At 29.4% G+C, this 22954-nt stretch overlaps 2 protein-coding genes across 3 annotated transcripts; both read right to left on the bottom strand.

Annotated features, from left to right (window-relative positions):
- Nucleotides 1–8675: 8675 nt before the first annotated feature.
- LOC149888448 (uncharacterized) lies at nt 8676–12166 on the bottom strand. The gene has a single exon (XM_090088669.1). The coding sequence runs from the start codon at nt 11699–11701 to the stop codon at nt 8744–8746; it is 2958 nt and encodes a 985-aa protein (XP_089944795.1). The 5' UTR covers nt 11702–12166; the 3' UTR covers nt 8676–8743.
- Nucleotides 12167–17561: 5395 nt separating this feature from the next.
- LOC145189049 (sperm microtubule associated protein 2-like) lies at nt 17562–22699 on the bottom strand. 2 transcript variants are annotated; one of them, XM_090088640.1, is made up of 6 exons: nt 22013–22699; nt 20025–20094; nt 19827–19894; nt 19146–19212; nt 18450–18667; nt 17562–18009 (listed from the first exon to the last, which is right to left on the bottom strand). In XM_090088640.1, exons 1-6 carry the CDS (start codon nt 22026–22028, stop codon nt 17639–17641), a joined length of 810 nt encoding a protein of 269 aa, XP_089944766.1. In that variant the 5' UTR covers nt 22029–22699; the 3' UTR covers nt 17562–17638. The 2 variants fall into 2 exon arrangements, with proteins under 2 accessions (XP_089944766.1, XP_089944767.1); XM_090088641.1 differs by having other exon boundaries at nt 17706–18005; nt 22013–22167.
- Between the last annotated feature and the right edge of the window lie 255 nt (nt 22700–22954).

Consider the following 22954-nt stretch of genomic DNA (forward strand, 5'->3'; position numbering starts at 1 on the left):
GGGAAACACACCCACATAGCCCTGTCAAAACCAATTTATGAAAAAAAATTTTTTGTCACAGTTTGATATTATTTATCTTCTCAATTGACATTAATGTTAGTACATGTTTTGATGAATTGGTAATTTGTTTGCTTAAGCAAAAGCTTAAACAAACCAATAGCAGGAAACTCCTTACTCCTCCAGGTTTTTTTGCAATCCGCCCTTCCTTTTGCTTCATATTCATGAACAACTTCTATGTATTGATGCAATGTTTCATCAGCTGTTTGGCAATTTTTCACTGGTCCAATAAATATATATACACTCTTGTATTTTAAAAATATAATGAAAGTTTTGGTATCATGTCAAACATTAAAAAAAAAAAAAAAAAAAAGGCTAATCACTTAATTCAGTGAAAAATGTTGAAAGTGTTAAAGAAAAAATTAACCACTCTGTTTAGAGCACATTTTTAATCTAATTTGACCAAAATTGTAACTCAAGGAAACTTCAAGCTAATTTTAAAAGATTTAATCTTTAAAGTTGATCAGTAAAAAGTTGCCAAACAGCTGAAAACATTCCATCAATATGTCCTTGATCCTAAAATAGCACACAAATGTTTATTGTAATAGCAAACAATAAAGAGACCAAATATGAATACAAAAGAAAAGTAAATAAACCTGTAAGAGTAAGGAGTGAGAAGAGAAGTAATTAGAATTAAAAAAAAAAACACCTGAAAAACTAAACAATTCTTGCTATTGGTTTGCCTAAGCAAATGAATAACAATCAAGCCCAATTCAGAAGGTAAAACATCAAAATGTAAAAGAAAAACTGTATGTATGTATGTATGTAATGTATGTATGTACGTAGGTATGTATGCATGTATGTATGTATGTATGTATGTATGTATGTATGTATGTATGTATGTATGTATGTATGTATGTATGTATGTATGTATGTATGTATGTATGTATGTATGTATGTATGTATGTATGTATGTATCAGACCTTTCAACCTTTTTTTTTTTAAACCTTGAGATTCATTAAAAAAAACCTTGAGATTTGCACAAAAACCTTGGGAAGCGTAAAATTAAAAAAAAAGGGCTTTTTTTCAAACAAGAAAAATTAAAGTAGAATGAAAAGTTACATTTTATAAATAAATAAATAAATAATATTTATTCATTATGTTTAGCATTGTACATTTTTGTTGCTTTTTTTGATGTTTTTAACAGCTGTTCAGATGGTTTCCATTGAAAACACGGTATAGTAGCCTTGGGAAACATTGTTTTCATAGCTAAAATACTTGATAATGTCCCATCCAACGTTAATGCTGATCTCTCAAGATATTTGTTTTTTTTTTTACAATACTAAACAATCGTTCTAACTCAGCGTTACTGTGGGGAATAATGAGAACAATTTCAGCTAATTTTGGTAGCAGTTTAAAACGTTTAACTAAAGTGTTGGGAATAACCATTTTTAAAATATGGTACCATAAAATGTCAATTCTGTAATGAAACAAAGGCTCACCTCCAATATCATCAAGAATCTTTTCAGGTATCTTAGCTTCCTCAAAAACATCATCAAAATCATTGTTCTTTAAAATCTGATAATCGCTAAACTCCTCATACAATTCATCAGGTTTGATACCATTCATCAAGTGTGGGAACCGGTCATAAAAATACTGAACTTGCTCCCACTTCAAGTTTTCACGGTCTAAAACATCCACCCAACCAGCATTAACAATTAAATCGTCATTAAGAGGAAATTTGTGCTTAATATATTTAAGAGACGACTTAAAAAAATAGTAAGCAGCATCATGAAATTCTTTATACTGTTTTTGTGAATATCTCCTGTTTCAAAGAGTTGCCTGAGTTTTTGTTTTGTTAGAACTCCAAGATAAATATCTTGAGTATCAATAAAATTTTTTTGAATCTTCTAAGTCTATTTCTAAAACTGATGAAATGTTTTTCAGTTTGTTTGGTAGAATAATGCGCTTAGCCAGCTTTTTGCCTAGACTTTCCATTGCTGATTTTAGACAATGATTTGTTGGTTCTTCTCGCTGCAATAGTAGATTCAAATGTAAAAACAAAGGTAATGCTGAAGTTAGAAAAAGCATTGCTGGTTCCAAAATTGGATTATGAAATTTGTCATATAAATGCTTAAACCTTTCATCAGCAAAACTTTCACTTGAAAAATAAGCTTTCAGGCTTGTATACTTGACAATAGCTCTTGAAATACATTTCTCTAAAGATAGCCATCTAACTGATAGATGCTTTAGAATGCCTTGATATTCTTGATTACAAAATTCAAAGTACTCTCTCAAATTGCCTTTTTGCTTTGCACTCTTATCAAACTAATAGTACAAGTCAATCATAACATTTTCGACATTTAATGCAATATAATCACAAAAAACATCATGTGCTTTACTAGCAGCTAAGTGTGCAAGATGACAAGGGCAGCCACCAATAATGATATTATTATTTTTTTCTAAGAATCTTGATGCAACTGAATTTCTTTTTCCAATTATAGAGTTTGTATTATCAACACTTAAACTTATGCAATTTTCCCATGGAATTTCATATACTTCAAATTTTTTTTCTATAGAAGAAAAGATAACAGCAGCCTTTGCACACTCAGCTCCAGATGTTAAGCACATATCAAAGAAATGACATATTATTGTTTTTGAGCAGTTAGCATCAAATATTTTGATACATATAGGATTCATCTTATCAATGCCAGAGTCATTCGATCCATCTGTGCCTAAGGAATATGGATGAACTTTACAATGTTCTACAATGTAATTTCGACAATGTGGAGCAAATGATTCGTTTATAATAGCCATTGTTTTAGTTCGACTTGCTGCATACCTCTTGGCAATTTTTCTGTCTGGAAAAACCTCTTTAAAAAGAGATGTAAGATGATCGGAGGTGGCTAAAGAAATGTTGTGCTGAACCAAAAAATTTGTTACCATGACCTCAGCATTAATTACTTGATTATCTAATGTTGTGTCAGTTTTTAAAAAGTTATTTAAAGAAGTTTGCTTTTTTAATGCAATAACATTTGCTTTGTGACTGTTTTTTTTTGCAATGATCAGATACATCTTTAACTCCTTGATGATGACAAGTTAGTTTTTTAACACACGGAACACAGTAAAAATGGTAAATATTACCTTTAACAGCCCTAACAGGGTAATCTTGACACCATGTTGAGTTAAATTTGCATTTATATGTTTGCTTTGACGCCGTTTTTAAAAATTCGGATTTGATTTATAATATAAAAAAACTCATGTTTAAAGCTATTTATAAGTCGGAGCCGGTTTTATGATCTGTTTTGTTCACTTGATATTCTTTAGTTTTTGATGTAATCACAATCTTTTTCAGAATATATATTGTTATTATTTTAAGCTAAAATATTAAGAATAAATTGAAAAAAAAAGTTCTTCGGAAAATTTTTAAAATTTACCGTGAGAATTTTGGATCAACCGTGAGACCGTGAGGTTCGTTATAAAACCGTGAGAGTTGGAAGGTCTGATGGATGGATGGATGGATGGATGTATGTATGTATGTATGTATGTATGTATGTATGTATGTATGTATGTATGTATGTATGTATGTATGTATGTATGTATGTATGTATGTATGTATGTATGTATGTATGTATGTATGTATGTATGTATGTATGTATGTATGTATGTATGTATGTATGTATGTATGTATGTATGTATGTATGTATGTATGTATGTATGTATGTATGTATGTATGTATGTATGTATGTATGTATGTATGTATGTATGTATGTATGTATGTATGTATGTATGTATGTATGTATGTATGTATGTATGTATGTATGTATGTATGTATGTATGTATGTATGTATGTATGTATGTATGTATGTATGTATGTATGTATGTATGTATGTATGTATGTATGTATGTATGTATGTATGTATGTATGTATGTATGTATGTATGTATGTATGTATGTATGTATGTATGTATGTATGTATGTATGTATGTATGTATGTATGTATGTATGTATGTATGTATGTATGTATGTATGTATGTATGTATGTATGTATGTATGTATGTATGTATGTATGTATGCATGTATGTATGGAGTGCTAAGATCTGACAAAAGTGTTAAATACTAAAAAAACTCATCTAAATTAAAAAAAAAAAAATCATTTAATTTCTACGCTCAGAAAATTAGATTATGTGTTTTTAAAAATGTAAACAAACCAGCATATTCAAGAATGTTAATTTACTTAGAAAAGCGCAACTTTAAACTTTTTCATATAGAGTAAAATGGGGTCAAATGAAATAGTTAAGAATTTTAATTTTTTTTTAAGGGAAAAAGTTTTTTAATTTTTTTTTTTTTTAAAGTTGTAGAGAAATTTGAGCTGTATTTAAATATATACAAATCAAGTAAAAAAAGTTTTTAGTTTTTTAAGAAACTTTATTTAATTGAAAAGAAAAGTTATTTCATTCTACCCTCACATTCGGGGAGAATGAAATACGCAAATCTATGTGTAATTAAAACAACACTTAACTAAAAAAAACAAAAAGCAGCCAATAATAGCAATTTAAAAAACAACCAATAAGAGCAATTAAAAACAACCAAATAAAAAAAACTTTATTTTTGTGATGATATTATGTCGTAAAGAGGTACTAGTAGGGATTGCAATCCCGCAATCCCGCGGGATCCCGCATTAATTTAGCGCATGCAAGATCCCGCAAAAACTACTGCGGGATCCGCGGGATTTGCGGGATTTTGAAACAATTGCTTTTAAACAAAAAAGGTCAATTCTTTTAAACAAAAAAGACAAAAAAGATATGAAATTAAAAGTGTTTATTGTATTTGTGAAACAAATCAATTTAAAAATTTATCTTCAGCTATTAAAATATTTTTCTTAGCTATAAATATAAAAAAATCATTCAAAAATAAGCAATTATTTAGCAAAACATTAGTCGAACTCGTTCAAATTTTTTTTTGTTTAATTGATGATTATGTTGAAATTTTCGCTAATGAGTATGTTCAAATTTTTGTTAATGAGTATGTTGAAAACGTGAAATTGAAAACGTGCGTGTATAATTGTAAAAAATATACTTTTAAAAACTACTTTTTAAAAAGTCTTTAAAAATTATTTACATCAAGATTTTAAAACAAAAGTACTAAGCATGTCGCAAATTAAAACTATATGGAATTATTTAAAAAAAAGTGATAATGAAGAAAATGCGAAGTGCATGTTATGTTCGGCTATTTTAAAAATTAATCAAAGATCAACCAAAGGGTTATTAATCCATTTAAAAACTAAACGTGGCACCGATTTAAAATCAAACGTTTTACAACAAGACGGAGCTTCAACTTCAAAACAGCATGAATCAGTTGAACTAGAGCCTAAAATATACATCGACTGCGAAGACGAAGAAGTAATTCCATCGAAAAAAGTCAGAACAATTGACACGTTTTTCGTAAAGGAAATTTCTATGGAAAAAAATGGTATCGCGCATGGTTGCAAAAGATGGCTTTACATTTAATAGTTTTTGCACATCTTCAGATTTACGGTACTTGTTTTCAAAGAGTGGTTTCCGGCTCCCTACTTCACCTAATACTATAAGATTGATGGTAGTTAAATTCTCAGATTCTGTAAAAACCGATATAATGCAAAAACTCACATCACTAAAAAAGCAAAATCAAAAGTTTTAGATAACGTTTGACGAATGGCCATCACAAAATAGTCAGAGATACTTAAACTTAAATGTACATATAGAGGCGAAACACTTTAATCTTGGATTGATTCGAATCCATGGATCGTGTAATGCAGAATATTGCGTCAAGTTAGTTTCAGAAAGGCTAAATAGCTTCGATATTGACCTCCAAGAAGACATTATTGCCATGACCACTGATAGAGCAAGTGTGATGGTAAAAGTCGGTAAAATGATGTCTTGCTATCAACAGCTATGTTATGCTCATGGAGTACAACTTGCAGTTATTGATATCTTATACAAGAAAAACAGCGGAGAAGTCGAAGAATCGTTTATTACATATGAAAATTGTGAAGAAGAAGATGAATGTGGTACTCTCCTGTCAAAAAGGAAATATTTACAGAAAGATATCCTACAAGAACACGGGAAAAAGCTTCAGTTGATTCTTGATTGTAACACTAGGTGGGACAGTATGTTCGATATGTTAGAAAGATTTCATAGACTAAAAGTGTGTATTGAAAAAGCCTTAATTAATGTTGGGTCAGAAATTCGTTTCACCCAAGAAGAGTGGTCCCAAATCAATGACTTAATTATTTGCCTGGCACCACTAAAACTTGGTCTCGAACTTTAATGCAGAAGAGAATCGAACCTTGTCACGGTGGAAACAACTTTTCAATTTATGCTAAATAAATTGCGAAAGCAATCATCACTTTTGAGCAAAGATTTAGCCGCGGCACTTCGTGAGAGGTTTACACAACGTCGTAATAAGAATTTAAATGGACTACTAGTTTACTTAAAAAATCCGACGAAGAAAATGAACTCGAAGAAAAAGAAGCTGTAGATTTTATTAACAATTCCCAAATACTTATTCCTACAATTCTATCGCTGAAAAAAGAATTGGAAAATCAAGCACAGAAAGACAAGAACAGCTGGACAGAAAATGTAAAGGAGAAACCAAATTTAGATTCTTTAGACTTTGATAAATTATTGAAGCCGGAAATGTCTGTCTATGAAAGTAATGGAGTAAGAGGCACGTTTCTAGATATAGCGCATAGTTACTTGATGACCATACCGCCAATAAGCGTAGAGGCTGAGCAAGCTTTTTCAGCTGCTGGTTACATATGCAGTCCTTTGAGGAGTAGATTAAGTGATGATACTTTAAGTAGGGTCTGTTTCTTAAGAGCCCATTTCTTACAATCATTTTCTCAATTTGATATTTCAAAAAACAAATAAAGCTAATAGTTCTACGTAAAGCTAAAAGATGTTCTATGTACTTTGGCTTATCTTTTTGTTCATTAAATGTTAAGAATTATATTGATTTACAAATGAATTGCGTTTTTTGGCTTTATTTACCTTATCTTATCAATCAAATAAGTTGAGTATATTTTTTCTAAAATACTTGAAAGAAAAGTACAATTGTCATTTTGCCTTTTATAATGTGCATAAGAAACCTTCTAATCCCGCGCGGGATCCCGCGGGATCCGCACAAAAATTAAAAAAATCCGCGCGGATCCCGCGGGATTGAAAAGTGTGCGGGATTGCAATCCCTAGGTACTAGAGGTTACTTAGACAAAGATGATGAAGAAAAAAACTCGAAATATATTCCTGGAGGGTTTTAATATGTTTTTTGTGAACTTTTTTTTATGGTTTTATTCTTTTGTTTTATATATTTGTCGTTTTCTCAGAATTAAGTTTTGCTTCGAATAAAAATCTTTAAAACATGATAACTTTGGACTCGTTTAAGCTTTTTATCTAATTTTTTTTTTTGAATTAAAAAGGATCCGGATGAGAGAAGGATATATAAAATAAAATAAGGAAAGTACTTTTTTATGAGATTAATATTGGCCACTTGTCCACCAATTTTTCTATGTTTGTTTCAAATCTTGTAACTTTTTATATACTGTGAATAATATAAAATGCTTCTCTCATCCGGATTAACTCAATGAATATATACCCCAATTTTCAGCTTGACATGATAAGTATTTTGATTGCTAGCTTGTCACAGAAAATGCTAGTTTTTTTCATTCATTTTTTAAAAATAGTTTGGCTAATCGAGACATTTTTTTTTTTTAAAGTTGATTTTTGTAAATAGTTTATAGAACCACATTTTTGGTGAAAAAATTAAATCAAAAACTCTTTGCTTTCAAAAGTTAGCCTTTTCTGTGGAGGACCACCTTAAACCCCAATGTTGCAACTTACCCCTGTTGCAACTAGCCCCCGGTCTCCCTTACTCGTGCCGCCAATTAGTAGTATATCAAATGAAAGAAAATTGACACATCAGTTTTCCTTGTGATATCAAAACATATATTTTTCGTAAAAAGTACAAAAGTCAGCTACACTTTGAGAATATATTGGTTAATCCACAATAAATACTTGTAATTTTCGGAAATATTTGGCTTCTTGTAGGTCCTATCAAAGTCTCCAACAAGAATCTGCTTGCAATCCTGGGCTCGATCTCCTTTTGAAGCGCTTCACCATTAAGAAAATGTTCTGATGGAACCTCTCATCTTGTTCGTTACTCACAGCGCCCATACTTGCTGGAAAGAAATCCAGATGCGAGTCCAGCATATTTTGTTTTTAGGACATATTACACCTCAAATAGGCACTTCAGTCCATTTTATGATCTCGTAATACAATTAAGCTAAAATGTTAATTTTAATTTTATTGCATTCAAAATGTTAATCTTGTTTTAAAATGGGTTTAACCAACTTTGTAGCACTTCTGGTTGTCAAGAAATTTGCATTTTTATACTACCTAATTTGACATTTTTTTAGACAAAAAAACGCGTTTTTTTATTTTAGTTTTTTTTAACATTTTTTTTTAGCGTAAAAATTTTACGCAACGACTTTAGGCAATAATCTATCTGTTATCATTAAACAATATACAAATAGAACAACTTTCAGTTCACAACTAATCTTTAGAAAAAATATATATACAGAAAAAATATATATAGCAGAAAAATATATATACATTAATATAGTCATAGACACATTACACATTTCTAATAAAATATTACTAATAATATATATAACTAGTAATTATTTCAAATAAATTGTAAAATAGGCTTTTTACAAAAGTATAACCTTTCCTTTTTCAAGGTCAACAAGCAATGGAAAAGCCCATACTTGATTTTCCTCAGTCTCATAGACCACATCAAACAAAGTTTTTTTTAAGTTAGGAGTTGACTTGTTTACTCGAAGAACTTCACCTGTACAGCAAAAGTATTTTTTAGTGTCGATTTTCATTATTTTATGTTGAATAAATTTCCCAACAAGATAATTAACATCATTTAGAATGACAGCCAAGATGTTTGTTTTTTGTTGATTTGCTAATTGAGACAGTCTTGCATTCTTTAATTTTTCACTTAACTCTTCTTTCTCTTTTGCAATCAAAATATCTCGTTCTTTTCTTTCAATAAGAATAACTCTTCTCTCAATGGGCTCTGGAAAAGTCCTTGTTCTAATAACTGATTGTAAATTACTGAACAACTCATAGTTTGTTAAGTCTTTTCGCTTACTACCATGCATTTTAGTTTTGTAAAAATATTTAGGTTCACATTTAACTTCCATAACATACCTATAAAAATCCAACTGTGCTCTTAATATTTTTTTGCTTTTAAATGTGTCAACTAACAAAACATATTCATCATCTGCTTCTTTTGAGGTCAACCACACCTTTGTCTTCAATTTTAACAACTCATTAACCGATTTAGCTTTTTTTAAGAAGGCTTTGTCTTCAGCTGTTTTTTTAGCTTTATGCTTTTCAGACAACCTTTCACTCATTTCAAACTTTAATTCTAAATGACGTTGTTTGTATTTATCTTTCATTTTATTAAAGTTTGTTGAAGCTTTTTTTAGCAATGAGTCACGCTCATCTAAAGTCTTTTTATTCAACCAGTCTAGTGTTTTGTTTTTATACCACATAGTATAAGCTTGTATAGTTTGTATTTTGGCATTTGGCTTTGTACGAATTAAAAGATCCAACACCGCAAAGTCACTTTCTGATGCTTTGTTTGTTGTTGGAACATTCTCTGCAGCCTTACTTATATTATCAGAAGGATGCCAATATTTACCTCCAGGAAGTTGATCAGCAGATTGTCTTTCCAGAACAACTAACAAAGAATGACAAATTACTTCTAATGTCTGCTGTGTTAAAATATTTAAATCAGTGTCATTAGTCTCTTCAAATAATTTATCATACAAAATATCTTTATGAATATTAACATCACTTGGACTGAATATAGGTGTTTTCGAGATCATAATCGATGATGCATTTTTACACAAATCTGAAAGTTTCATTTTTAGGGTTAACAAAAATGGATTCATATCAAGAATACTCTTTTGTGATTCAATTATCCGCCAAAGTGGACCTGTAATTATTTTATCAATTATTCCAAGAGCCCGCACTTCTGCTAAATATAATTTGTTGCTAATATCTTCTTTAACTGCAAGTAAAAGATTATTTTGATTTGGCCAATTTTGAAGAAACTCTAAAATATCTTTTGAATGAAAATACAAAGCTGCAGCATTATAATATAATATATTAAATCTGTTACCAACAAAGGGTGCAAGCATACACTTACTTTGTCCTTTACCAGCAAGAAATGCATTAAAATACCCAGCAACTCCAGCTTCATAACTTCCCCTTACATGAAAAGCTTTACATGCAGTTCTTATTAATCTAGTGGCACCTGATTCAGCAGTATTGAATGCAAAAATATTTTCATAACTAGTACTTAAAACTAACTTTTCGAATGAGTTAATTGTTTTATCAGTTTCTGTTGCAAAGTTAGATAATAAATGCAATTTACAAAAAAAATTAGACATTTCAATGAAATCTGCTTGCTCGCCTTTTTTTAAACCTTCCCAGTTCTTTATAACTTTAGGCAGTAACTTTTTCCTCATATCTTTAAGCTTTAAATTAAACAGTGGATTAACTGGCCCAAGATCAGACATGGTAGTTTTAAAAGAACATACAAGGTTAGAAAAATCGTTTTCCTTGCTGCTACTTTCTAAAATGTCACATATATCATCTGTTTTGGTTAACGCATTAATAGTACAATCTGCATCACTGCCAGTCATTTCACATAATCCAAAAGATAAAGTACTTCCATTTGTGGTAGTAACTTGGAAATTTTGAAAATGTCTATGATGTTTAGTGGTACCGTCACTGTGAAGACAATTGCCCAAATTAATTTCTACAGTGTTTATCATTTCTTCTGCAACTTGAAGTTGAGCAAGTGCTAAAGCCTCAGTCATAAATCGAGATTTTGTACCAATTGAGGGAAGCTTCTCTATATCTATCTTTGCTAGTTTTTTTAAAACAATTGTGATAACTTCATTAACTTTGTTCATGCTGACATTCAAAGAAACTAACTCCATAATAACTTCTCTTATATCATTAGAATACCTTCCGTTTTGAAATGTTATTATTCTGCGATCATGGAAAAGAGAACTTAAATTAAAATCTTTATTTTCTTTGCTTAATACTCTAGTGTCAGGAAAGTCTGTATCCTTTTCAGGATTATTTAAACTGTTAGAAGACAAATTTTCATGTTTATTTACTACCATGCTAAACTTCTTGTTTACATAATACAATTTTTTGCATGTAATTCTCTTTTTCTCATGAAGGAGTGCAACTTTATTGTCACTTTTTTCAAGCTTAACTAACAAAAATTTAACTCTTTTATTAAGATTTTTAATGACTTTATTATAAAAATCTTTTAATTCTTTTATTTCCTTATTTTGTTTCTTTTTTAATTGATGAATCTTTGCTTTATTACTTGCATGTAATAGTTTATATGTCCTTCTAGGGTCGTTAGATGTAATTTTTTTTTTCATATTACTAATACGAACATTAGCAGATTTGAACTTATTTATACAACCAGATGAAGCAAGTTTCAATTTTTTAAAACAGTTTTTCGAGGTTTGTTGGTTCAACTTTCTTTTTTTACCCTTCGTTTTATTTTTTTCACTTGATATGCATAATTCACAACTAGTTTCCGAAATAGGCGGTTTAAAGAGCATCAGCTTATATATATATCTCTTCTTTTATTGTTTTTTTTAACGATTTAAATTTATCTACAACAATTTTAATTTTGTTGTACAAGCTCAAATTATTTTCAGTTACTGAAAACAAATTGGAGAATCGGCTTCTGAAATTCGAGCAAACCATTTTCAAAGATTTATCACTCAAGCATAGATACCAATCATATAATTCTTTATTATTCATTATGATAAGGCTAATTTTATACAAATACTGTATTATACAATTAAATTGTTATATTGTTTTTGCAAATTAGTTACCGTAATAATTTTTGAAACAATATTAAGACGGACTGAAAGGAAGAAGAGGACGGGATTTAGCAGGTTTTAACTTAGACTTAAAAATTAAACTGAATACTCGAATATTAGCAAAAACTTAGTTTTTTTAAAGTTATTTTAGACCAACTTATTCATCACAAAACCAAAAAAAAACAAAAAAAAAACAAAGAAAAATAGTTATATATTATTTTAAAGGATGCTAGAACGCAAATAAAATAACTTTAAGCTAAAATAATTACAAATAATTAATTGAAACCGCTCCTACAGCCAGATAAACTGATATTGAAAATTCTAGCAGATATTTTATGAAAGATTAATCATTTTACTTTTCGTAAAACGTTTTACTATGGCATAATAGATTAAAAAAATCGGTCTAAATTTAATCTGAAAAAGTCTTCTTTATATATAAAAAACTTCGCAAATTTTGTCTACGGAATTTGTCACGTGACTGAAGTGCCTACCTCAAATCATTATATGACATTGTAAGTTAATTTCTTAAGTCATTGAAAAGTTCCGCTTTATTGTTTCCTAGAAAAATTCGGACAATATTCACAAAACTTATCCAAACGAGTTTTTCCTCAAAGCTTTCATCCTTTATCAGCTCATGTACATGTATAAACCCTATAGTCCAACATATAGATTATAGGTTGGACTATAGGGTTTAACCATGAGCAACCGGCACTGGATGAAGTTTGTTTCCGTAATGAAACATCACTGCTTTCGAACTAGTTTTGGTGGAGTTTATAAACATTTTCCAGTGACTTGAATTATATTCAAAATTATATAAATTGATCACAGGAGGAATCTATTACAATTGACTAAATCGTCTCCTTTAGAAAAGTAAAATCAGGAAAAAGTAAATTCCAGTCGTTTAATCAAGACCCAAAAAGCTCTGGCTGTTTTTTAGATGGATTCAAATCGCGTACTAAAACACTTAAGTTACTTTGTGTCAATAAGTGCAGTTCTTTTGAAGTTGACGGTTCATAACTTGGGTCACTACCTTGAAATACCTATAGCAAGTTCCGGACTGGATTTCCAACTTTCTGATGAATTTAGAGGCTTTTACACAGGCAGTTTGGTACAATGTAAGATAGGTTTGTTGACAGAAGAAAAGTTTGGATACTGGATAGTGTGTTTGGATTTGATTGTAATGGCTTTGGTTTGAGTCAAACAAAAATAACAATCACTTACATAATCATTTATTTCCGTCCAAATCATTGGTATAGCAAATGGCAAATGTTTAGGTTCTTGTTTATTCCAACTAATAGGAGTCTCACACACGTTACACAACACTTATGTGGAACCTAAAATTTATCTTGATACTGTACAGGCAATCGAAAAAAGTCTAAGCGCTATTTAATTCACGATGTGAAATTTCGACGCTAAGATGTTAATGTTAATTCTTCACACACATAGAAATGGTGTCGGAGTTTTTAGAACACGTTCGTGGTATTTTTACGGTGTAACTAACGTAAATGAAATGTAAGTCAGTTGAATACAATAATTATACAGCCCCCTAAATGAAGTTATTCAAATAAAGTATTAATGCCCGTACAGCAAGCATTATCGTACAGGCATTGCCCGAACCTACTCGTACACAAGTACGTACGGGCATTCCCCGTATAATACGCAATTTGCCCGTATATGGTTGATAAATTTTAAGTACATTTTTATTATACTCGTACATGTCTCTTAAAAAAAGTTAAGTTTTAAAGTTTAATAAAATCTCAAAGTGAACATTTTCTGTTTATATAAGTCTCTCAGAGTGAACTTTGTGATCCCTAGGGGAGGCGAAACTTCTGTCTGAGACAGTTCTCTTCTCCTCTCCTTGCTCCGCGTAATCAGAAACTCTCAGTTTTTAAAAAATCATGAAGTTCTCAAGTTCAGAGTTTACAAATCCCCCCCCACCCCTTCCTTCCATAATGACTTTCGATTGAGGAATTTTCAGAGTTCAGCTCTTATTGAAGTTTTTGATTTATTCAACTAATTTGTGTTCATTCACCCATTCACCAATTCTGACATATATATGTATATATGTGTGTCTGTTTGTATGTATAAATGTATTTAATTTGAATAACAACTGAAATATCTTATTATCTTATGCGGTCTTTTAACGGGCATCCAAAAGGTATTGAGTAAAAGGAACGGGCTTTTACGAGTAGTAGCTTTTTTATACAAGTGATACTTGTATATGCCCGTAAAAATGTACGGTCATATACAAGTACTTGTATAAGTTATGTTAGTTGTACGGGCATTTAACGGGCAATATTGTCCATACTTTCCCGCTTATCGAAACCGTACACCTTGAGTATCCTGTGACTAGCTGTCACAAAAATACTGGATGTGATTGAAACAAAACTGTTATATATTTTTAATGAGGGGACACCTGTATAAACAAAAATCATCACAAAGTTCGTGGGACAAAAACAGTGTATACCAACATGGTTTTAACTAAAATTACTACAACAGTTATAACTACTTATGCCCGCAAAAAATTAAAACACCAATATAGTTAGAAAAGCAACATGATCCCTCACTAAACTAATAGCAAGTTATCTAAACTTGAAAAAAATCTCCAAATAAAAAATTCGGCTCATTAAGGTAATAGTTTGACCCGAAATTTCAATCGAAACCGAATAAGTAAAAGGTTGTCGAAATAGAAATTACGGTTTCGACCAAAACCTATACCGAAAGTTTCTGTTAACTATTTACAAATTCTGTGGTTAGATGGAAGACTACACGAACTTTAGGTGTAAAGTTAGGCACAGCCAAATAGAAGTTTTTTGACTCTTCGTTGCATCGTAGCGAATAATAATTAAGGCTTACGTTTTTCACTGATTGTTATTTTTAACGAAATTTCCATCCGATCTGGAAAACGTAAGGGCCAATTCTACCACGTTGGCAAAATATTCACCCACTCTCGTTATAAGAAAAAATCATTTGACGCACTGGGTATTGAAGAATTTTAACCAATTAAGCCTTTTCAATTGGTAATTTAAGCTTGTGTTAAAATTGTGAAAATAGACGTTGTGTTAAAAGCCCTAAATGTTTTGCAATTTTACAGCACAATTTTAACTCCTTTTAAGGAGTTAAAAAAACTGCAATTTTGATTCCTAAAGGAGTTAAAATTTTTTATTCTAATATAATTAAATACTAACATAATTCTTCGTAAACACTAACGTGAATTTAAAAATCATAATTACAAGTGTTTATAATAAAAAAAAGAGGAAATTTTGATAATTCTATTCTTTATCTATCACAGCTAATATCAGTTTTGTGAAAACTGTTTACCATTTGCATAATAAACTGAATTAACAAATCAACAATTACTTAAAAAATTACCTTAACAAATAAATGTTCTTTCATAAAAAGTTTCTTCACCTCAGAACTCACTGTGAGCCAGAGAGACCGCCAGGTTTTATGTCGTGTCACTCAACCAAAACCTTTTTTATTAGTTTAGTATTAGTTTATGTTGATCATTAAAAATGTTTTTTAAATCAAAATCGCGTGTTAACATGTTAAAAATGATAATTAAAAGCCTTAAAAATGCTTAAAAAAATTACTAAAAATCGGTAAAAAAAAGTCGTCGTAATGAAGACATAAATTGTGGGTAATGAAAAGCGTAAGTCTTATGCAAGAATAAAAAAAAAAAACGGATGTCTTCTATCAAGTGATACAATTAACTTTTACATATACTCATTTAAGAATCAGATACTGTGAAATCAATTTAAAAAAAAAATCAAAAAAAAGTTTACAATAACTTTTTTCAAAGATTGCATTTTAAGTTACATATTTTTTATAAAATTATGCTATTTGAAACAAGACACCCGTGTTGTTTTTTGGATTTAATTAATGTTTTTAATCATTAGCTAGCAGCAGCCATTTTCATTTATTAAATTTTATTTAAAAAACGAAAATGGCTGTTGCTAGCTCATCGACTGCTGTCTTTGAACGAAATGACTTTTGCTGCTGCTGCTGTGAATTTTTGGGATCGAGGTCCAAGTCTTTACACCCTGTAAATTCAACAATAGAAGATCTGATAAAGCTGTATATATATCCTGGGTATTCCTATGAAATTTGTAACTACCCAACTGTAGTTTGCTCTAGTTGTAGAAGAAACCTTTACTTGATGAAGTCGGGAAATACACCCGACTTCATCAAGTAAAGGTTTCTTCTACAACTAGAGCAAACTACAGTTGGGGAGAGAGAGTATCAAAGGTAATTCTCATATTTAAAAAATAAAAATATTTTTTAACTCATTAATTTTTTTAAAGTGTTATTATAAAGTAAGCCTATTAATCTCTAAAAAGTTTCATGTTTTACTTAAAAAACCATACCACTTTTTATATTTAATCATTCATTATAATGAAGCATTTTTCTTTATATAATTATGGAGTAGATTTAAACGTAAAGAAGAGCATACTCGACATGGAGAGCAACTACTATCCTCTGTAGTTGATTTTAATGGAAGAAGAATTTAACATTAACTTTGATATGCAGCCCTAGAAACAAAAGGAAGTCAACAAGTCCAGGACAGTGACTATAATCCTGTCAAAACGACTATTTTCATAGCCACAAAATTTGTTTAAAAACATTACAAATGTCTTGTTTTGTAATATCTCAAGAGCTCTAATTCACAAGAACAACTTTCATTTTAGGCATGTATGTTTTTATAGTGTGCTACAAGATTCAGCGAAAAGTTAGAGGGGCGGGAAAAAAAAATCAATTTGCTCCTATTACATGTTTGAAAAGCTTTTTCAAATTCAATTGAAAAGGTTGCTAATAGTATTACCTACAATAGAATCTTAAAATAGTTTAGAAATCAACAAATGATTTTAATGGAAGAAGTGTTTAATTTGGTTATGATAATTATACGTGATAAATATATGTAGAAACTTAAAAATTGATTTTTCTAACCTTAGCACGTAAACCAGATTTTAAAAATATTTTTAATGATCAATATAAACTAATACTAAACTAATAAAAAAGGTTTTGGTTGAGTGACACGACATAAAACCTGGCGGTCTCTCTGGCTCACAGTGAACTGTGTTCATTTGTTAACAAATAAAAATTCTCTCATATTAGGCCGGGTGAATAAAAATGAGCAATTGCTTTTACTCAGTAATTGGTCAGCTTTACGTGAACAAAAATTTCAGCAGTTTGTCTCATATTTTTATGCACGTAAAGGTAAGCAATTTACTCAGTAATTGCTCAATTTTACGTGAATAAAAACTTTAGAAAAGTTGTTGAAGCTTTTATTCACGTAAAGCTGACCAATTACTGAGTAAAAGCAATTGCTCATTTTTATTTACCCGGCCTCATATCTTAGAACTATGTTCATTTATTAAGATTGTTGGTTAAGATTCGTTGCCACAATTTTCACGTACCAATAAATAAGTTCTCTAGAAAGAACTGAAATACCAAAATGGAAAACTGATTGGACAAAGAAAAAGTTTAAGAGTTTCCAAAATTCATAATTCTAAAAAATGCTCGCATTTTTCTGAAAATAAGAAAAATAAAAAGTTTCGAAGAAAAATAAACTACAAAACAATAAAAAGTAATATTTAGTCAAAATAAAAATTTCTTCTTTAAAAGCACTTAGTAATAAAATTAATTTGTAATTACAAATATCTGAAAAAACTACACAGAATTTTTTTTTTTCAAAGAGCTTTGACGTTTTTGCTTAACTTTCCTAGGCAGAGGTTGAGCTAATTCTTCTACTCTCGAAGAAGACTTTGCAACTATAGCGGCGTGACTTACTTTGTCCCATTCGCTATTATAATCTTCTTTATATTGACTTCTATTTTTAGGAAGTGCAAGTTGCTGAACCCGAATGGTTGGTAAAGTGTTTTTTGCGCCACTAGGCACAGTCCAGATTACAGGACGACATTCTTTATATGAGCCAGACAGCTTTTTCGGCTCAGCCAGTTGCACTAAGCGAGCAGAAGGTTCGCATTTTAAAGCAGCTGCTGAAACATCTGAATTCCACTCTGAATAATCCCAACAGCTATCTAAAGCAAATTTTTAACTTTAACAATAAAAAAAATATTTGCCTAAAAAGCAAGTAAAATAATGAAATCTAAATATGTTGATAAACTTTTCTCACTTTTTTAAGTGAAAAAAGTTTCATGTTGAAAATAGCCTCCTAACAGAAAAAGTTCAATCCTAAAGCCATTTTTAATCCCACTCATTGATTCATTTTGTGCTCACCTCCAATACAGAACAAAAGCCTCTGAAGAGTTAATGAGTTGGTGCTTAATGGTTGTAGACTATTTTAAAATAACAATTATTGTAGTTGAAAATAAATCTGGTACAGAAACCAACTTATAGCTATAAATATCTGTAACCTCATCTTCCCAATACTTTTTCAATTTTAACAAAAGATTAAAAAATGAAGACAGAAATAATAAAGATTAAGAATGTTTTTCCTTCAAAAGAATAAATAATTTACCAGGTTTAATTGCCAGCTCAGTGGTAGGCTTGGGTTTTGCAAGAGCTTGAATACGGTCACTGGGTGTAGCATTTTTTACTGAAGAACTTATTTCTGTGTATACAGATTTTGGTATTTGAAAATCTTTGTGGTGCATTTTTGGCTCAGCCATAGAGATTAACCTATTGGTTGCATTACAATTTAACGCACCTTTACTAATAACCCAGATTGGTGACTCTCTAAATGTGTAATCAACAACTTATTTATATGTTCAGAGCAAGTAATATTAATAGATGCTGCTAAATTGTTTTATTGAATGATTATATAAGGATAAGAACCCCAAAAACATTTAAAGATAAAAATCCTTGCTTAAAAGTTTTAACTAGAAAAATATCAAAGTTATGAACTAACTGTAAAAGTCTCAAAATTTTAAAAATTCAAAAAGTTGTAAAAAAAACTTTAATGTAGTTTTTTTCAAAATTTTTTTATTAACTCAAAGTTTATTTTTTAATACCTTAATTTCTAATTCAATACATTATCTATTTTATTTTTCTTTTAGTACTCATTTATGGCAGCAAGATTTGATTGAAAACGTTATTTATTAATTAACAAATAATTTATTTGTTAATTAACAAATAAGAATTAAAATTTCTGTAAACTTTAATACAAAATAATCAAACAAAAAGATTTTTCAAAAACTAATAAAAAGTGACAAACCTGTCACCTTTCCACTCACGATGGATGAGTTTGGGGTTTGTCAGCTGAGTTAACCTTTCTGATAATGCTAAACCAACATAAAAAACCAAAAAAATATTAAAAAACTGATTGCAAATATTTCTTGCAGAACATTTTGGGAACCTAAAAAAACTAAAAAATGTTTTATAAGGTTTACACAATGCAATTGCATTAAACTTACTTTCTGTGAAGTGTCAATTTTTTGATTTAATGTCGCAGCATTTAAAAGACAAAACAAATGATAAAAGTGTCTTAACAGATGAGAAACTTTTATCATTTGTTAGGTGAAATACTCTTATATTTGAATGCTTTACCAATAGACTCAAAAACTCAAAATCATATAATGCTTAAAAATGCTGATAAATAATGTCTAAGGTGAAAAGATTTCAACTAAATAACTAAAATGTTTAAAAGATAATAAAAAAGTGTTTTAAATTATAATTATAAAGTATTTTTTAACAAATCTATTAACTATTGTAAGATATAACAACTTGTACCTTAGGTTTATTTCTAAATTTAAGATTTCAACACTTTTTTGACAGAGAAGGCCTAAGTGTGTTTCTTTGTTTGTTTTTTTTTTCAGTTATTGGAAACTGCTTGTCAAAAATTTGTTTTTTTAAACATAAAATCAATTGAAATGTTCTTAAATTACAAATTGCTTACCAAATTTAGTACTTAGATCACTTTTACTCCAATCTTTTGTGCATTTATTGTCCCAGTACACAGACTGTCTAAAATATAACATACATTGTAATATTCAGTACATACCTCAATATCATAATGGAGTTAAAATATAAAGCAGCTTTTTACAGAAATCTGTATATATTGTATGTGCATTGCAAATTTTTTAAAAAAACTTGCCTATCATCAATAAAACCAGTTGGTAAAGGTTTTGGCCTAGCCAAAACATCTATTCTCTTTACATTATCATCTAAAATATAAGATAAGTAATAAACAGGTAATAAAAATGCTTAGATATATTTTCATGGTTGAGTAAATTCTCCAAAATTAAGGTTTTTAAAAAAGAAAATAAACCAAATCTAAGAGTCAACTGAATAGGTTGTTCAATCAAAAAAGAAGACCATTATTGGTCTAAGTAGTTTAAACATTTCAATTTGAGAAAAACTAACAATTAAAAACATAATATCTTAATGTTAGATATTTGTAGTAACAATAATGTCCTAACATGTCTGTACAGTAAAGGCAATTATGATATCTTTTAGCCCTACAGGAATTATGTCATTCACAGTAAAATAGCATTAAGTCAGTTTCCTTATAGTTCTGCTGATGCTCTAGTACAACCATCACCTGTAAAACTAATATAAAACTAAACTGAATACTGAAAAAAATCTAGACCTAAACCAATTGGTAACACAATCAACTATTTCAAAAAGACAAGCTTATATATGCTTATACACTTAACTAATATAAAATAAAATTAAAACAAAAGCTACTATAATTTGCATAATAGTAAGATCAAAACAGATGTATGCTGAATAGGGTTGTTGCACCATCAGTAAAATATTCCAAATACTACTTTTTCAAATACAATTATTGCTGTTTATCTTTATGAAGACAGATAAATGAAGATGGTGTCTCCTTTTTTAACTTTAATGAAAGAGATTTCTTTGCTTGATGAAACTGATACTTATTAAATAGGTACTGAATGTGTACTGTCAAATTTTCTACCTCCAGAAATAAAAATAATTTTCTTATCAATTACTCAACAAGATAAGGAAAGTTATTGTTATTATATAGACTGCATGGGGTAATTTTTAAAAATTGCTAATCAAACAAATTATCAATATCCAGTAATCAATACATGTTTTTTTTATAACAAACTTTTTCATAAGAAACTAATACTAGAAGCCCCAAAATCTTAAGAATTTATTAGCATTAAGTTACTTTTTCAATACGAAACTTATTTTATTCAAGGAATATTTCTTAATTTGTTTTCTGTTCAGGGGCACCTGAGGATTGTATTACATGGAATCATATTAATTGGATTCAAATGAATTTTAGTTGACAGTAAAACATTTTATCTTACCTGTCAACATGTCCCAAATAGAAATTTATGTAATTTTTCTTTCTTTTGATACTTAAGAAACTCTGAAGAAAGTTTTAGTACAAGAGTTGTAAAAAAGTACCCTTAATGTAAGAAACTTTCTAGTACTAGCTCATTTACTTAATTTCTTACAAACAAAAAAACATGTATCAATATCAATATATTTTATGTTAGTAATAAGAATATCACAAAAAACTGATCATCACAAATAGTGATTCACTAATAAAGTATATTACCATAATATGATAAAGAAAATTCAAAAATAAAATTAGAAATAAATTAATTACATTATTCAAGTTGAACTTCACAAAACTTATACAATAATGCCCATAAATCCAACTGAAGTTAAGCGTAAATATTTAATTAGAAATCACTTTAAACAAAGATTTTTGGACCTAAGAAAAACAAATTTGTTTTAGGGATATTCCGTAGGGTGTTCTAAACAAGTATATTGGTATGGAATGGAATTAATTCTGTGATTGACTACTTGATTCTTAGGTTATATTCACACGTTATCCTATTTCTAATATAAAATGGGTTATGAATACATGTAAATGCTTCTTAGTTTCATAATAAGTGATGGACCAATCCATGCCAATGTCTCATAGCAACAGAATGTGCATTTTTAGTGTAATAAACGTTATGTTTATCAAAAACTTTTAAAGCTATTTAGTCTAATACAAAAAATGAATCTTGATTACTACAAACTATTCAGTTTATAGCTGAAAGATAACTTCATTTTTAACTTTGCATGCAAAATAAATTGTTTATAATAAAAACTTACCACATTTAGTAGCCATCTCCGTTTAACATATTTTGTTGCTTATGGTTACAGAGATTATTCGCGGTTGTTGCTCCGGACATTTTTTTCGTCGTTCTTTTTAGATATAGTTGACAGAAAATATTTTCGTATGAAATATCTAAATATAACTTAGCCGGATGTTTTTAGTACATTCTGAGTAAATGAAGTTAGTAAGAAAGCATAACTATAACGATTTAGGTAGAAATGAGTGCATTTAAGGATACAATCTGTTTTTAGGATGTTTGGGAGGGTCTTCTTAAAATCGATACACTGATATGTATTGAAATTAAACCAATATTTAATTGGCTGTTTTAGTGGAAGAGTTCAGTTGGATGAGTAGTCAAACAAATCAGTTGTATTACTCTAGTGTGACCTAAAAATTGAGCGGATACTAACTTCTCAATCTTTTGCTAATATTCTGTAGGAAAGATATAATTTAACAGGAGAGCCTACCAAGATTAATTATCGTGCTTAACACCGTTCACCGATCGAATCACAAAACTTGAATCCAATAGAAAATCAATGCACTGCTTAAAAAGTAGTATTAAAAAAAATCCCACTATCTAAAAGGTCGTATGTTATACAGAATATACCAAATTTTTATTATTTAAGAAAAAATTTAGTGACTATTTCTTGTTTTACGTTTAAAGCTTGAACCGGCTTTAATGCATTGGCATCGATAGTTGGAGAAAATTCGACAAACCTTGAATTTCTTTTATAGGTCCTACCTTGTTCACGAGGTTTCTGATCAATAAACGTTTTCCTCGGTGCAATGATTTTCACGACTCATTTAAAAAGTAAATTTAAAGTATTTTTTACAGTTGTCACATGAAAATTAAAAAATATTAATTATACCATAGTACATTTTCATTATAATTTTTAACTATCAAAAAGAATCAATATAAAAAGTTTATTTTCAAAATG

The sequence above is a fragment of the Hydra viridissima genome, unplaced genomic scaffold, assembly GCF_058129835.1.
Source record: "Hydra viridissima isolate aposymbiotic clone 2 unplaced genomic scaffold, HvirCarnegie_v1 scaffold_5, whole genome shotgun sequence".
Taxonomy (NCBI): Eukaryota; Metazoa; Cnidaria; class Hydrozoa; order Anthoathecata; family Hydridae; genus Hydra; species Hydra viridissima.

Bases quoted from the DNA above. Each gene is read 5' to 3' on its own strand.
- LOC149888448 (XM_090088669.1), bottom strand. From the start codon at position 11,701: ATGCTCTTTAAACCGCCTATTTCGGAAACTAGTTGTGAATTATGCATA.
- LOC145189049 (XM_090088640.1), bottom strand. The intron at 19,895-20,024 runs GCAAGTTTTTTT...GTTATATTTTAG, and splicing joins ACTGGTTTTATTGATGATAG to ACAGTCTGTGTACTGGGACA. The intron at 18,668-19,145 runs GTTTGTCACTTT...TTACACATTTAG, and splicing joins CGTGAGTGGAAAGGTGACAG to AGAGTCACCAATCTGGGTTA.